Raw genomic sequence first — 13802 nt, 5'->3', positions numbered from 1 at the left:
AGGAATAGTTACATATGTTAGAGTGATGGTTAAATGCTTAAATGCATTTGCAAAAGGAATAGTTTTAGGTGGTTCCGTCGACCCCGAGACACCCTAGACCCTAGTTGATGGCTTTAGGTGGTTCCGTCGACCCCGAGCCACCAAAACCCAAAATGATGGCTTTAGGTGGTTCCGTCGACCCCGAGACACCCTAGACCCTAGTTGATGGCTTTAGGTGGTTCCGTCGACCCCGAGCCACCAAAACATAGACAACATAAAAAGGACCATTTTGAACATAGACAACATATCAATAATAAAAAGAACCATGTTTATCATAACAACATATCAATCATAAAAAGAACCATCCAAGCTTGCATAATCAATAACTCCAGCATATCAAGATAGTCCATTCCAGGCATTCACTCATAAGTTGCATCCACATCAACAAAAGCCATATATGGCATTGATTCTTAAAGTACACCACCACATGAAGTATCTAGTTACCACTTGCATAGAAGTACCTCCCCCATCCAGTATGTCTACCACCAGCACCTCTCCCAGCAACAGATGTGGAGGGAGCAGTAGATGTGGAGGGACCAGATTGTCTTGGGGCAGAGAATGCACCTCTCCCTCTCCCAACACCTCTTGCAGCACCTGGTGCAGCACCTCTCCCAACACCTCTTCCAGTAGCTTGAGCTGCTGCAGCACCTCTCCCAGCAGCTGCAGCTGCAGCACCTCTACCACCACCTCTCCCAGCTCCTCTCCCAGCTGTTGGTGTTGTTGTAGGAGCTGCATGAGAGGTTGTTGTTGCTGGTGTAGTAGCAGCACCACCACCATTGGAATTCCTTGCAAGAGGCTTGCATAAACAAGAAGGAAAATGAGTAAGTACTTAAAAAAATGGTATGTACAAGAAGGAAAACCACTTATAAGAGGATTACCACATGTTTGTTCTTCCTCAAAGCCAGCTCAGGCTTCAACTGCTTGAGGCAGCTTGTGTACCTATGTCCTTGCAGTCCACAATTGCCACATGTTATAGTCCCCATTCTTGATGTGTCCTTAGGCTTTGGAACTTTAAATTTCCCCTTGATCCTCTTCTCTTTCTTTCTTCCTCTCTTCACTTTAAATGCAGGTGGGTCAATGTATGGACTAGGGGTCTTTGTCCAGTCATGCTCACCAGGAACTGGATAGATCATTGGTTCATAAGCTGCCACATAAAATTCTTTCTTGAAGAACTTGCTGACATAATCCTCTGGTTTTCTTTTGCCCTTGTTGATTGCTGAGATGGCATGGTTACATGGGATGCCACTGAGGTCCCATTTTCTGCACCCACATGTGTGCACTTGCAAGTCAACAGCATGGGTTTGCTGCCCACTTGTAACCTGCCACAAGTTCACACCAGCTTGAATTGGTTTGCAATATTTGGCCCTCTCCTTCTCAACCTCTAGCTTCTCACTATAATGGGGTGTTATGTCCCATCTAGCTGTCTTTGCACTCTCCCTATTCCTATGCCACCTCATCATCTGTTTATCCTTTATTCCATCACACATTGTCCTAATTGGTTTCTTCCTAACATCTAGGACATACTTGTTGAACACCTCAGACAAATTGTTAACTACAAGGTCAGTCTTGCAGTTTGTGTCAAATGCATGCCTTGCCCATGTTTTCTTGGGTATTTGACAAAGCCACTCCCAAGCTTCCTGACATTCAGCTCTAAGGTCATTCATTGCAATGTTAAATTTGTGTTCACTATATGCATAGGCAGCATTATCCATACACTTCTTCAGATCTTCCCCCCTAAACCCAGCATTTTGGAAGTTTGCATAGATATGCCTAAGGCAGAACCTTTGGTTGCACTTAGGAAAGACAGCATTCACTGCATTTAGTAGGCCCTGGGACACACAATTAAACTAGCTAAGCTACTATCTAGCACAAAACAACCATATAGGAACAAGGACATAAGATGCAAGCACATACCTTTTGTCTATCTGACATTATTGTATATGGACCAAACTGTCCCTCTTCTCCTCCTAGGCAGATTTTAAGTTGGTGTAGAAACCAACACCAGTTAGGTGTGTCCTCTTGCCCAACAATACCAAATGCTAGTGGGTATATATTGTTGTTGCCATCTCTACCAGTGGCAGCAAGTAGTTGAGCACCAGTAGTTAACTTAATGAAGCACCCATCAACACCTGAATGAGCAAGCAAATTCAATATTTAAAACATTCAAATGCATTTCAAGATGAAACAATATGTAACTAATGCACAAGGTGAACAAACTAACCAATGAATGGTCTGCACCCCTTGAGAAACCCCTCCCTTGCTCCATTGATGCAATAGAACATAGCATGGAATCTTGGACCTGGATGGGGGATTTTTTCAGTGGGTGTTGGAGTTACAGTAGTGACTACTACTCTACTCCCAGGGTTTGTATCCATCACTGTCTGAGCATAGTCTTTCAACCTAGGGTATTGCTTCTTGTGGTCTCCTAGCACAGCATCAATAGCTATGTTCTTTGCTCTATATGCCATTGACTTGGGCACATCCACACCATACTTCTCCATGCAAGCATCAATCAAAGTCTGAATGCCAGTTGTTAGATCAGATCTGAACAGTGACTCATACTTCTGTGCAAGCCACTTGGCACTTACCCTTGTTGTCTCTGTACTAGTAGGGCAAGTGTGCTTAATTCTCATCTTCTTAATTACAAAAGTAGTTTCACCTTTTATAACTGCTGCCACCATAAAGAAGTTGCAATTTTTTTGGTTGCATTCTACAATTATTCTTTGATCTGAGTTCCTATGATATCTGAAGTTTCTTTCTTGAGTGATGTGTAGGTTCAACAAAGCCTCTCTGAATTGATGTTGATCCAAGAAACACATGTGTAGACATAATTGCTCATGTGGTGCATCCATTTTCTCATTGTACCATTTTCTAGGAGGCCTCTGCTTTGCCCTGCTTTTCCTTTTCTTTGGCAGCACAAATGACAATGGCTCAAAACCATCATCATCAGCCTCCTTCAACAATCCTTTCTCTTCTTCATCAGATGAAGGTTTGAAATCAGGTTCCTCCTCTGATACTACACTTGAATGTGACCTTGTTGTAGGCCCTCTCCTAACTGGAAGCTTCTGTTTCTTCTTCTTCTTCTCTTCATGTACAATTACAGTTTCTACATCCTGTGAAACAACTTTGTCATCTTCATCCATTTGAAAAGGTTCCTCAACCTCTGTGTCACCCTCATAATGCACAACTTCTTCCTCCTCAGATTCTTCATCATCTGTTTCTTCCTCTTCCATTTCATCATACTCTTTCTGTTTCTTTCCCTCAGCCATCTCTATGTCATCAGCATCACCCATATAAAAAGGTGGTACATCAATGTCCTCTTCACCTTCACAATCAGAACCACCACTGCCAACATATCCCTCTTCTTCTTCTATTTCCATAACAGCTTTCATTTTTCCTTTTACATTCTTGCTCTCTTGTGTGCAAACACCAGTACCATGAGCTACACTGTAGCTGCTACTCTGACTTTCAAATGCAACTCCTTCTTCATTAACAGCATAGATGGGTGGCTCACTGAGATCATATAACACAGGCTCTTCATACACAACAGTGGATAATTCTTGCCTCTCAAACTGGCTGCAAGGAGGTGGACATGCCCTCACTAGCAAATTTAAGACCTTAGACTCCTCAACCTGCTTCTTTACTAATTGCAACTCAGCATTACACTCTACCATCTCCAATCCTTTCTCCCCTAATTGTGGATTCTCAATGTGAAACAGCAGATCATATTCACTAAATCCTTGGGTTTCCATCACTGCAATCATATTCAGGTATGTTACATCTGAACTGCAGAGCTTCAACTCAAACATTTCTGAAGCATCAAAATAGAACCTAACATCCAAAATGTCATCATACAAACTGCAAAATGAAATAACAGAAAAAATGGTTAATAAACAATTTTACTTAACAGATAGGCTAACATATAAACAAAGCTTTGTTTAAGTTAACATATAATTTGGACTCTGCTCTAGTTAGGAATTTTTTAAGTTAACATATAAACAAAGCTTTGCTTAAGTTAACATATAAACAAAGCTTTGTTTAAGTTAACTAATGGTGCTCTGCTCTAGTTAGGAATGATTTAATCCACTATGCTTCTCTGCTCTGCTCTGCTCTAACTAGGTAACACCTAATGCTGCTCTGACAATTTGGACTAAGAAATAACAATGTAATCCACTAATGCTGCTCTGCTCTGCTCTAGTTAGGACTCATGTAATCCAATATACTTCTCTGCTCTACTTAGGAACTAGCAATTAGAGTGCTAAACATGCAGACAGTAAACCAGGCAGTAAACCCTAACCCTAATCCCCAATTTCAGTTTGCAAAGATGGAACAATGGAACACTTACAGAACACCACCGATGCCATGAGTCCACTGATGGGCGGTGCTAGGGTTGGCCAACCAAATTCGCGCCATCTTCAGCCTCTGCTCCATCGACAACGCCGGCTCCGCAAAATCTTCGTCCTCGCTACTGTACTCCGAGCTGGAGTAGCAACCACTCCCATCGAGGCCTAAGCGGGGGAGGTCGCCGCCGCTCGCATCGCCCTGGCCATCGTCGCCTGCCGGAGTAGCCGAGGCCATCGTCGCCTAGGGCACAGCAGCCGCGGGGGAGAGGAGGGCGCGAGGGACGAGCAGCCGCGGTGGAGGTGACAGCGCCTAAGCAGTTCGATCCATGACTACGGTGGCGTGGTGTGGCGGGCGGCGGGGCGGGCGGGGAGGCAGCCGCCGGCGAGGAGGAGAAGGAAGAGGGCAGAGCGGGGTCGGGGTGTGGCTCGACCGCACCAGCCGCGCCCTAAACGGTGCGAGCCGACCTCGTCCCAGTCAGCGCCCAGTCAGCGCGCGGGCACGCGCGCACTGGCCAGCGTGTCGCCTGACGGGCGGGCCCAACCGATCAGCTTTTCTGTCAATACGTATAAAACACACTTTTAGTCTTTTTTGCAACGGCTCGCCCCAATTTTGGTACTGACATGTAAAAATTACCAATCTTGGTAGCAATCTGCTTCCAATACCCCAATTGTGGTACTTCTATGTAATTTACTCGTCAGGTCGGGTCTGACCGCCAATCAATCTGAACCATCGAAATCCATCTGTCCGCCGCGACTTCTCCTGATCCTTGCATTTCCTTCCTCCTTCCTCTTTCCCCTCTTCCTCTCTCTCGCGCATCCCCACTACCCTGCTCCGACCTGCCCAAGCTCCAATCCAGCTCGGTGCGGCTCTTTGCTAGACTCCACCCACACTGCGCCATAGATCCGCCGGCGCCTTTACCGTTCCCGTTCTACCTCATCGCGCACCTGCTGTCCTCACCCCGTCCGCGATCCAGGACATTGATTTTGGAGGTATCAACTCTTAATCCCCACCTCCCCCGCCCAAAAAGATTAGTAGTCGTCGTAGTAGTAGTATACTAACTTTTCGCATTTCTTTGGTTGATGCAGCTCCTCATAGCCGGCAGATGGACGAGGTAACCTCCCTCTTTCTCTGCCTCTTATTAGAAGGACATCGATCTCTCTGCCTCTTATCTTACCCTAACTGATTGTCGCGCAAAGAGGACTTGTGTAATCCCACACCAACTTTAACCATCTCCTCCCACTCCCAGATATCGACCAGTGAAATCGTTGGCGTCCATGACCCGCGTGCAATAGATTTTTACGATCTACGCGGTTTTGATGACGCCACAAAGAAAAAGAAAAAAGAACAGCAGAGGATGAGAGCGGAACGCATCAAAACCAAGCGCTTAAGCTTAAAAAAGAAACGCTTGAGGAAGCAACGTAAAAGAGAGGAAGCTAAAGCAATTGTGGACAGGGCCCTCCAGTTAAGAGAAGAGATGTATCAAAAGAGGCTCGAATTTGAGGCATCGGAAAAGGGCAAGGAGGAGCAGGAGAAGTACCGCAGCACCCCTCCCTGGAGCTGGAGGCCGGCAGTTCCCATTAGTGAGCCTTTGATTTCACCCTCTTTCATTGTTTCTTTTAAATAAGTTGTTCTTCCCTTTCTAACATAGTCCTCGCACAAACTTATTGCAGCTGAAGTCACTAACCAACCACCAGGTTATTTGCTTCTCTTGCCATTTTACTTGTACCTATATGATACTCCCTCCGTAAAGAAATATAAGAGCGTTTAGGTTGATCTAAACACTTTTATATTTCTTTACAGAGGGAGTATGTCAGTTTATCCTGTAGCGCCTCACGTTTATTGATGGGTGTTACTTTTGAATTTCTAAGCTTTCGAATGGGTTCCATCTTTTGGCGTTGATGAGTTTGGGAGAATATCTGTACTGAAGTGTACAAGTTGGAGAGTCGAGGAATACACATTGGAACTTGCTGAGTGTGTGGTTGGACTTCAGTCATTTACAGGTATATAAATTTGTTGCAGCGGGTTATATACGTTAGTGTTACCCCCATCCCAAATTACTTGTCTTAGGTTTGTCTAGAACAGATGTATCTAACACTAAAACGTGTCTAGACAAATCTAAGACAAGTAATTCGGGACGGAGGGAGTATTAACTTGGCTATACCACAATGAGTTCAATCTGTTCCCTGCAGAAGACAAGCATCTTTTCTCTTGCTCTGGAACAATTGTTGAGTTTCTAAAGGGTGTTGGTCGTGTGGTAACATCTGCTAGTTTAGTTAAATTGCCACACCAAGATGAGATAGCTGATAAACTCAAGGTTACTGCATTCTTCTTTTCCTTTCTTTATGGTATTGTTGTGTTCTTTAAGCAGTGAAGGTTAAATTTTTGCTATCTTGTATTTTCCTCTAGGTCAATGTATGCTTACCAAGCGGAGAAATACTTGAGGGCTCAGTATCAAATGTGGACTTTTGTTACAACATATGTGTGGTACATGTCCGTTCAACTTCGCAGCTGCCAGCGAAAAGGTTCAGTGCGGACACTACATGTTTCAATTTCAATGACTGCCATTCAAAAGATGTTGTAGCTTTAGGCCGCCTTTGTAAGCGATGGAGCTTGAACGTTGCTTCTGGAAAGTTATCCCCAAGAAGAAGCCAGTTTGATTGTGAAGAACTTCTTGTTTCATCTTGCAGAATTTCAAAGGTAATTCAAACAACGAAAATCACTATGCAAATTGATGGCTGAACCACTAATTTGATAATTTATTGTTTTAGTGTTTTGCTTCTTTTTGTGCCTGGTTTGGACACCATTAGTAGAATTGTAGCAACCTTGATCTTAGGTTTAAGGATCTCGCTGTATATCCATAACTAGCATTGGAAGTAAATTGTCTTATCCTAATTTATTATGATAACATCCTATACGAACTTGTTAATAAAAACTAATAGCACTTTAATTGTTCCAACATATTAATCGGCACCATTTAGTTATTTGAGTAAATTTCTTAAAGCTGTACCTTTTCATGTCGAACAATGAAAAAAACATCATTTTTAAGTAGTTTCACCAAACTACCTTTATTTCATTTTACTCTCAGAAACCGCTCTCATTAGAAACTGACAGCCAGGCCCAACCTCTCAATGACACGAGAGAAATTGGATGCTAGTTTCCTGGAACTGTGTTGATGGGGCGCGACTGACACATCCTAATTGTAGTTATCTGTAACGTAGTGCAAAAAATTGTTGTTCTATGAAACTGCTCATTAAAAATGTGGCTCGTTGTAGTTTGGCAAAAAAAGTGTGTTATTTTAAAGACATTTACTTAATTCTTTGATAGTACAATTACTGGGTGCTGAACTTAGAGTTCTGTTGGCTCCCATCTTGTTTTTTTTTTGACGGTGCTATGGCGGGCTTACACCGGCCTGGCATTGGAGTATTCATCCCTTAGTTCAGTCTCAAGTTACAGTAAATTTCCCTACCACGTTTTGAAAAAAAAAACTGTGGGTACCAATATTTCCTGTAAGATGAAATTATGGCATTTCTTGCAAAAAAAAAAAAATAACTCCATGATTCCATCTGGTTTAGTTCATTCTGTTTAATCTGTTTGAATTTAATGGCAATTCAAACTTCCTCAGTAAACTGAGTCAGAAAGTAATTATCAGTTGCCACATTCTTCTTTCATAGGTTCTTAGATCTTAGATTCTTTATATAGAGGGTAGTCTCTGTTTACTAGTGTCTATGTTTAGCTTACCTGCTACTCAGCCTGCCTGCGTGGAATGCTTATTAACCAAAAACATGTGAGCATTTGCACTGAACTACTTATCAAATTTAAATTTGTTGTCCGGTGTCACCATTGCTGTCTAAATTTCAGATTTCTAGAATGCACAACAACAACAACAAAGCCTTTAGTCTCAAACAAGTTGGGGTAGGCTAGAGGTGAAACCCATACGATCTCGCGACCAACTCATGGCTCTGGCACATGGATAGCAAGCTTCCACGCACCCCTGTCCATAGCTAGTTCTTTGGTGATACTCCAATCCTTCAGGTCTCTCTTAACAGACTCCTCCCATGTCAAATTTGGTCTACCCCGACCTCTCTTGACATTCTCCGCACGCTTCAGCCGTCCACTATGCACTGGAGCTTCTAGAGGCCTCTGCTGAATATGCCCAAACCATCTCAGACGACGTTGGACAAGCTTCTCTTCAATTGGTGCTACCCCAACTCTATCTCGTGTATCATCATTCCGGACTCGATCCTTCCTCGTGTGGCCACACATCCATCTCAACATACGCATCTCCGCCACACCTAACTGTTGAACATGTCGCCTTTTAGTCGGCCAACACTCAGCGCCATACAGCATTGTGGGTCCAACCGCCGTCCTGTAGAACTTGCCTTTTAGCTTTCGTGGCACTCTCTTGTCACAGAGAATGCCAGAAGCTTGGCGCCACTTCAGCCATCCGGCTTTGATTCGGTGGTTCACATCTTCATCAATACCCCCATCCTCCTGCAGCATTGACCCCAAATATCGAAAGGTGTCCTTCTGAGGCACCACCTGCCCATCAAGGCTAACCTCCTCACACCTAGCGGTACTGAAATCGCACATCATGTACTCAGTTTAAGTTCTACTAATCCTAAACCCTTTTGATTCTAAGGTTTGTCTCGATAACTCTAACTTCCTATTTACCCCCGTTCGACTATTGTCAACTAGCACCACATCGTCTGCAAACAGCATACACCATGGGATATCTCCTTGTATATCCCTTGTGACCTCATCCATCACCAAGGCAAAAAGATAAGGGCTCAAAGCTGACCCCTGATGCAGTCCTATCTTAATCGGGAAGTCATCAGTGTCGACATCACTTGTTCGAACACTTGTCACAACATTTTCGTACATATCCTTGATGAGGGCAATGTACTTTACTGGGACTTTGTGTTTCTCCAAGGCCCACCACATGACATTCCACGGTATCTTATCATAGGCCTTCTCCAAGTCAATGAACACCATATGCAAGTCCTTCTTTTGCTCCCTGTATCTCTCCATAAGTTGTCGTACCAAGAAAATGGCTTCCATGGTCGACCTCCCAGGCATGAAGCCGAACTGATTTTTGTTCACGCTTGTCATTCTTCTTAAGCGGTGCTCAATGACTCTCTCCCATAGATTTCTAGAATGCACAATTATTTTTTTCTAGAACACGCAGGAGAGCTGCGTATCATTCCATTAAGATAGAGAAAAGTACAGAGAGGGGGCAGAAAGACCCCTGCCCCAACCATAGCAAACACACACGCCACACCCACACACCTTGAAGAAACTAGCAAAGAAACGCAACACCAACAGAAGCACACGACCGGCACGCCCAGGGGGTGGACTAAGAGTCAGGGCTAGCGACCTTAAGAGCAGCTCACGGAGTCCCTGGGCACCAGCCTAATACCATAGCGCGCTCTCATTTGCCACAGCCTGTAAGACCAAGGAGACACATGGGCTAGCAATTTTATTACTTAAAGGATTCTTTTGCCCTCTGGTGAACTAGATTGCATGGTCTGTTAGGTTGTACTCCCTCCGTCCGAAAATACTTGTCATCAAAATGGACAAAAAGGGATGTATCTAGAACTAAAATACGTCTAGATACATCCCCTTTTATTCATTTTGATGACAAGTATTTCCGGGCGGAGGGAGTATTATTTATGTGCCGTAGTGCTGTGGTGGGTAATTGATAATCTGGCCCTTGTTGTGCTTAAAATTTGCGCCTCTTAGTCTGGGAGAGCCAGATGCGTGGACATCATGATTGAAGATTCTTTATTTCAACTTTCTAGAAATCTAATATAATTTCACAGCTCTGTAAGAACAAAGCGCATCTTCTTGTATATTTGTAAGAAACTGAAGGTTTTCTTCTTTCTCCAAAGGCGGGAGCCATTTGTGGATCCTTCTACATAATAATCCGTGAAAAAATATTTTTGATGATCATCTGATATTTGAACTAGATAAACCTTAGTTTGTTCATCTCTCGCTTCAGTATGTAGCCAAGTCTTGTAACTGACTATATCTTGTCTAGGCAGCTTCAGTAATTACATTGTCTAAGGTCTGTTATGTTGTACTCCCTCCGTTCACAAATATAAGATGTTTTGCATATCTCAAGATGGACTACATATGACTGAAATGAGTGAAAAATACACTAAAACGTGTCTATGTACATCCGATTCAGAAAAAAGCGAGAACATCTTATATTTATGAATGGAGGGAGTAGGAACTAAATTTATGACTTTGCTCTGTACTGAAATGGGTGAACAAACACACTAAAAAGTGTCCATGTTGAAGTTTGCTGACTGCTTCACGGATATAAATCTGTTGTAACGCGTGCTATATGTTAGGAAATTTCTTCATTCGATCTTTGCTACAGTGATGAATGTATTTCTTGCAAATGATCGATTATTTGCAGAGAGGTGTTGGGGGTCCTCTGATGGATTTTGATGGAAATATCATCGGAATGAACTTCTATGACAAGAAAGAAACCCCTTTCGTTCCAGGTTTCATCGTGTTGAAGTGTTTGCAACACTTCAATGATTTCGGGTATGTATTTTGTTATTTCTGTTTCATTAGAAGGAACATTAAGTAGGTTTGCTTTTCTAGCCCATACTAGAATTTCACAATATATATTATGTAATAGTATTGAAGCAGTTAAGCTGGTCTTGGATTTGTAATTTTAAAGTTAGTGTTCCTTATTTCTTTGGACTTTGGTACATCTCCTTGTGAAGATCTCTTCGATTTTTCAGACACGGTCAACAGGTGTGTAAAAACTAATGTTTTTGCACCATTAGTTTGATTAAGCCACCAACTGAGCATAACGTAAATAGAACTTTGTTTCGTCACTATAATATACAATGTTTTAGACATAGCATGACTGTATGACCTCCTTGACTAATTTGTATTTTCAAAGTCCATAATTTAAGTTTTCAAAGGAATTTTGTTACCCTTTAATGGTCAATCTGGGCAAATTATCTGAAAAGCTTTATCTGCAGTATGCATGCCCTTCTCATGATATACTAACTTTGAGTGTGTCATTTTATGTGTAGTATCTTTGATACGCTTCTTGCTTTAACTGTTATTTATCCAATTATTTGGCTACTTCATTTTTCCACCTTCTCATTACCCCAGTTAAGCTACAGCCTTTAGTTGAAATATTGTACAGAGTTAGTAAGAAATGCTGTTTATTAGTGGTTCACTTTCTAGCATTAATGAGTTAAGTGAACTATCTGATGATGCAGGAGGGTCATACGACCGTTGCATGGACTGAGAGTTAAAACTCTTCATGAAGAACAGCTTACTGTACTTGAGAAGATACATCTGGTCTTCCCTGGTGTCTGTGGTGTCATAGTGGAGAAGGTATACATTTTCTTGTTTGCGCTTCTTACTTGCATTGATGCATAACTTTACAGTTTTGTATTTTTCTTGTCTTACGAGTTGTTCTTCAGGTAGAAGTGCCTTCACCTGAACATTCTGAGATAAAGGCTGGGGACAGTGGTGTCATGGTGGACAAGGTATACATTTTCTCGGTTGTGCTTCTTACTTACATTGATGCGTAAAATTTACAGTTTTATATTCTTCTTGTCTTACGAGTTGTGCTTCAGATAGAAGTACCTTCACCTGAACATTCTGAGATAAAGGTTGGGGACATCATCACTCATGTTGATGGCATACCTTTCTCCAGTGCTGCAGAGGTTAGTGTCGTTGTAATATTAAGTTACTTATAGGCATGAGGAACTTGCTGAAGAATTATGTGACATTTGGTAGATGGGAAATGTGAGGTGGAAATGGGAAAGCAGGGTGAGATGACCTTTCTTTTAACAGAGGGTCCCGAGAACCCAGTAGCTGATATTATATATGACAACAAGTTACAACGTACTAGCTAATACAGGGATCCCTACTACGAAAAACATTCACTCCCTTCTTTGGTACACAAGATCTGAAAAGAACCAGGATTGGAACTGGTTTGCAGGTGGGAATGGGATATGGATTGAAAAATAACCTTCATCTTTCTCACCACATGAATCACCCTTCTTCCTCGACATGATGCTAAATAGTTGCCTGAATGCCCGTGCGCCGATCCTCATCATGGGATGTGTCATCGTTTTACTGATTACTGGCATGCTCAGACTAATGAACACCTGCTCTGGCCGTATCGGTCACTCAGGTGGTCGTCATCTTGTTTTTGGACGGCATTAACCGATCTCACCTTCCATCGCTGCTTACTCTCCCTGGCAGCACTAATCACGCTGCCAAGCTCATCACGTATGGTTGAGCTGCTCCCTTGCCCCTTTGTTGCTTTGTGAAGCATCGTTCTCGATCTGCCCCTCATGTTATTGATCGCAGCTGTTGCATCACCCAAACTTAGTGTCCATTACTTGCCAAGATCATGGAATGCTGCTGCTCTAGGTGCATGCAGTCCATGGCTCCGGAGCATCGGTCATCCGCTGAACATCGGCCATGATGGCATGATCTGAAAGAAAGGGGAAAGGGGTAGGCTCGGTATAGGTGAAGTACGTTCATTTGGATAGCGCAGGGACTTCTCCAACTCAAATACAAATACAAAGATACAGTACATAGCATAGAAAAGCAGATCTGGTATCACTGATTGCCAGTAGGCCTCATCTGGTCACCACCAGGAACTGGTAATTTGCGCGATGTTGTTTAACAACACACGTGTTTTTTTTGTTAGTTTGGTGGTATACTGCTTGATACGTGTGGTCAGCATATGCTAGAGAGACAGAAATTGGGCCTACCGGAGGACTACAACCAGATGTCAACAGTGATAAGCCTAAAGGTTCAGTGCAAATAAATGCATGAAGTTTTTGTATGATTCATGCTGACATTTTGATTGTAGCTTACTGTCCTATTTGTACATCCAATTCAGTTCGACGTGAAAACACAGAGAGGTCGCAAATCTGAAAAGACAACCAGAACTATCAACATCGACAAGTTTACTCCTAGTGGAAAGTTAAACAGGTAATTTGTATAGTTGTTAGAAACAGTTTAGTTCTTCAGTATCTGTGTTCTGATATCGTTTACCAACAGGTGGCCACTTGGGAGAGCTTATCTTCTTCGCCGTATTGAGAATGGAATCCTGTACACCGAAGAGCGATATGGCTAACAGCAAAACTCTTTGTTTCGTCAATTTGAGTAGAATTAATTCGTAATGCTAGTATAATTAGAAAGAGTTTGGGTTCATGTGTGGTTGGTTGGAGACTACTTAATTTAGCAAGCATTTTCTGAGGGGATAACTTCGGTCAAGTGAGCCACTGCTAGAATGAACTACATTAGGTTTGAAGCTAAATCTAATCCAATATCCTTTTTGCTGGATAAATAATATATATGCCAAAAGACCATGCTTCAAAAATGTATCCCGGTTGGATGAGTGTATCCTCGACTCATAGTGGTTA

The 13802-nt window shown here is 42.6% G+C and overlaps 2 protein-coding genes across 2 annotated transcripts; one reads left to right on the top strand and one right to left on the bottom strand.

The window, feature by feature from the left end:
• Window positions 1-475: 475 nt before the first annotated feature.
• On the bottom strand, window positions 476-4617 carry LOC123114794 (uncharacterized). Its single transcript, XM_044536201.1, has 5 exons — window positions 4385-4617; window positions 2261-3897; window positions 1954-2168; window positions 918-1868; window positions 476-835 (listed from the first exon to the last, which is right to left on the bottom strand). The coding sequence occupies exons 1-5, from the start codon at window positions 4615-4617 to the stop codon at window positions 476-478; spliced, it is 3396 nt and encodes a 1131-aa protein (XP_044392136.1).
• A 487-nt stretch (window positions 4618-5104) lies between these two features.
• On the top strand, window positions 5105-13780 carry LOC123111993 (uncharacterized). Its single transcript, XM_044532886.1, has 14 exons — window positions 5105-5372; window positions 5469-5494; window positions 5630-5963; window positions 6054-6077; window positions 6252-6383; window positions 6573-6697; window positions 6790-7080; window positions 10805-10935; window positions 11631-11748; window positions 11838-11903; window positions 11994-12083; window positions 13082-13186; window positions 13277-13368; window positions 13438-13780. Exons 2-14 carry the CDS (start codon window positions 5486-5488, stop codon window positions 13511-13513), a joined length of 1593 nt encoding a protein of 530 aa, XP_044388821.1. The 5' UTR covers window positions 5105-5372; window positions 5469-5485; the 3' UTR covers window positions 13514-13780.
• The last annotated feature ends 22 nt before the right edge of the window (window positions 13781-13802 follow it).

Source organism: Triticum aestivum, chromosome 5B, assembly GCF_018294505.1.
Source record: "Triticum aestivum cultivar Chinese Spring chromosome 5B, IWGSC CS RefSeq v2.1, whole genome shotgun sequence".
Classification (NCBI taxonomy): Eukaryota; Viridiplantae; Streptophyta; class Magnoliopsida; order Poales; family Poaceae; genus Triticum; species Triticum aestivum.
This window is presented reverse-complemented; position numbering and strand designations above follow the sequence as displayed.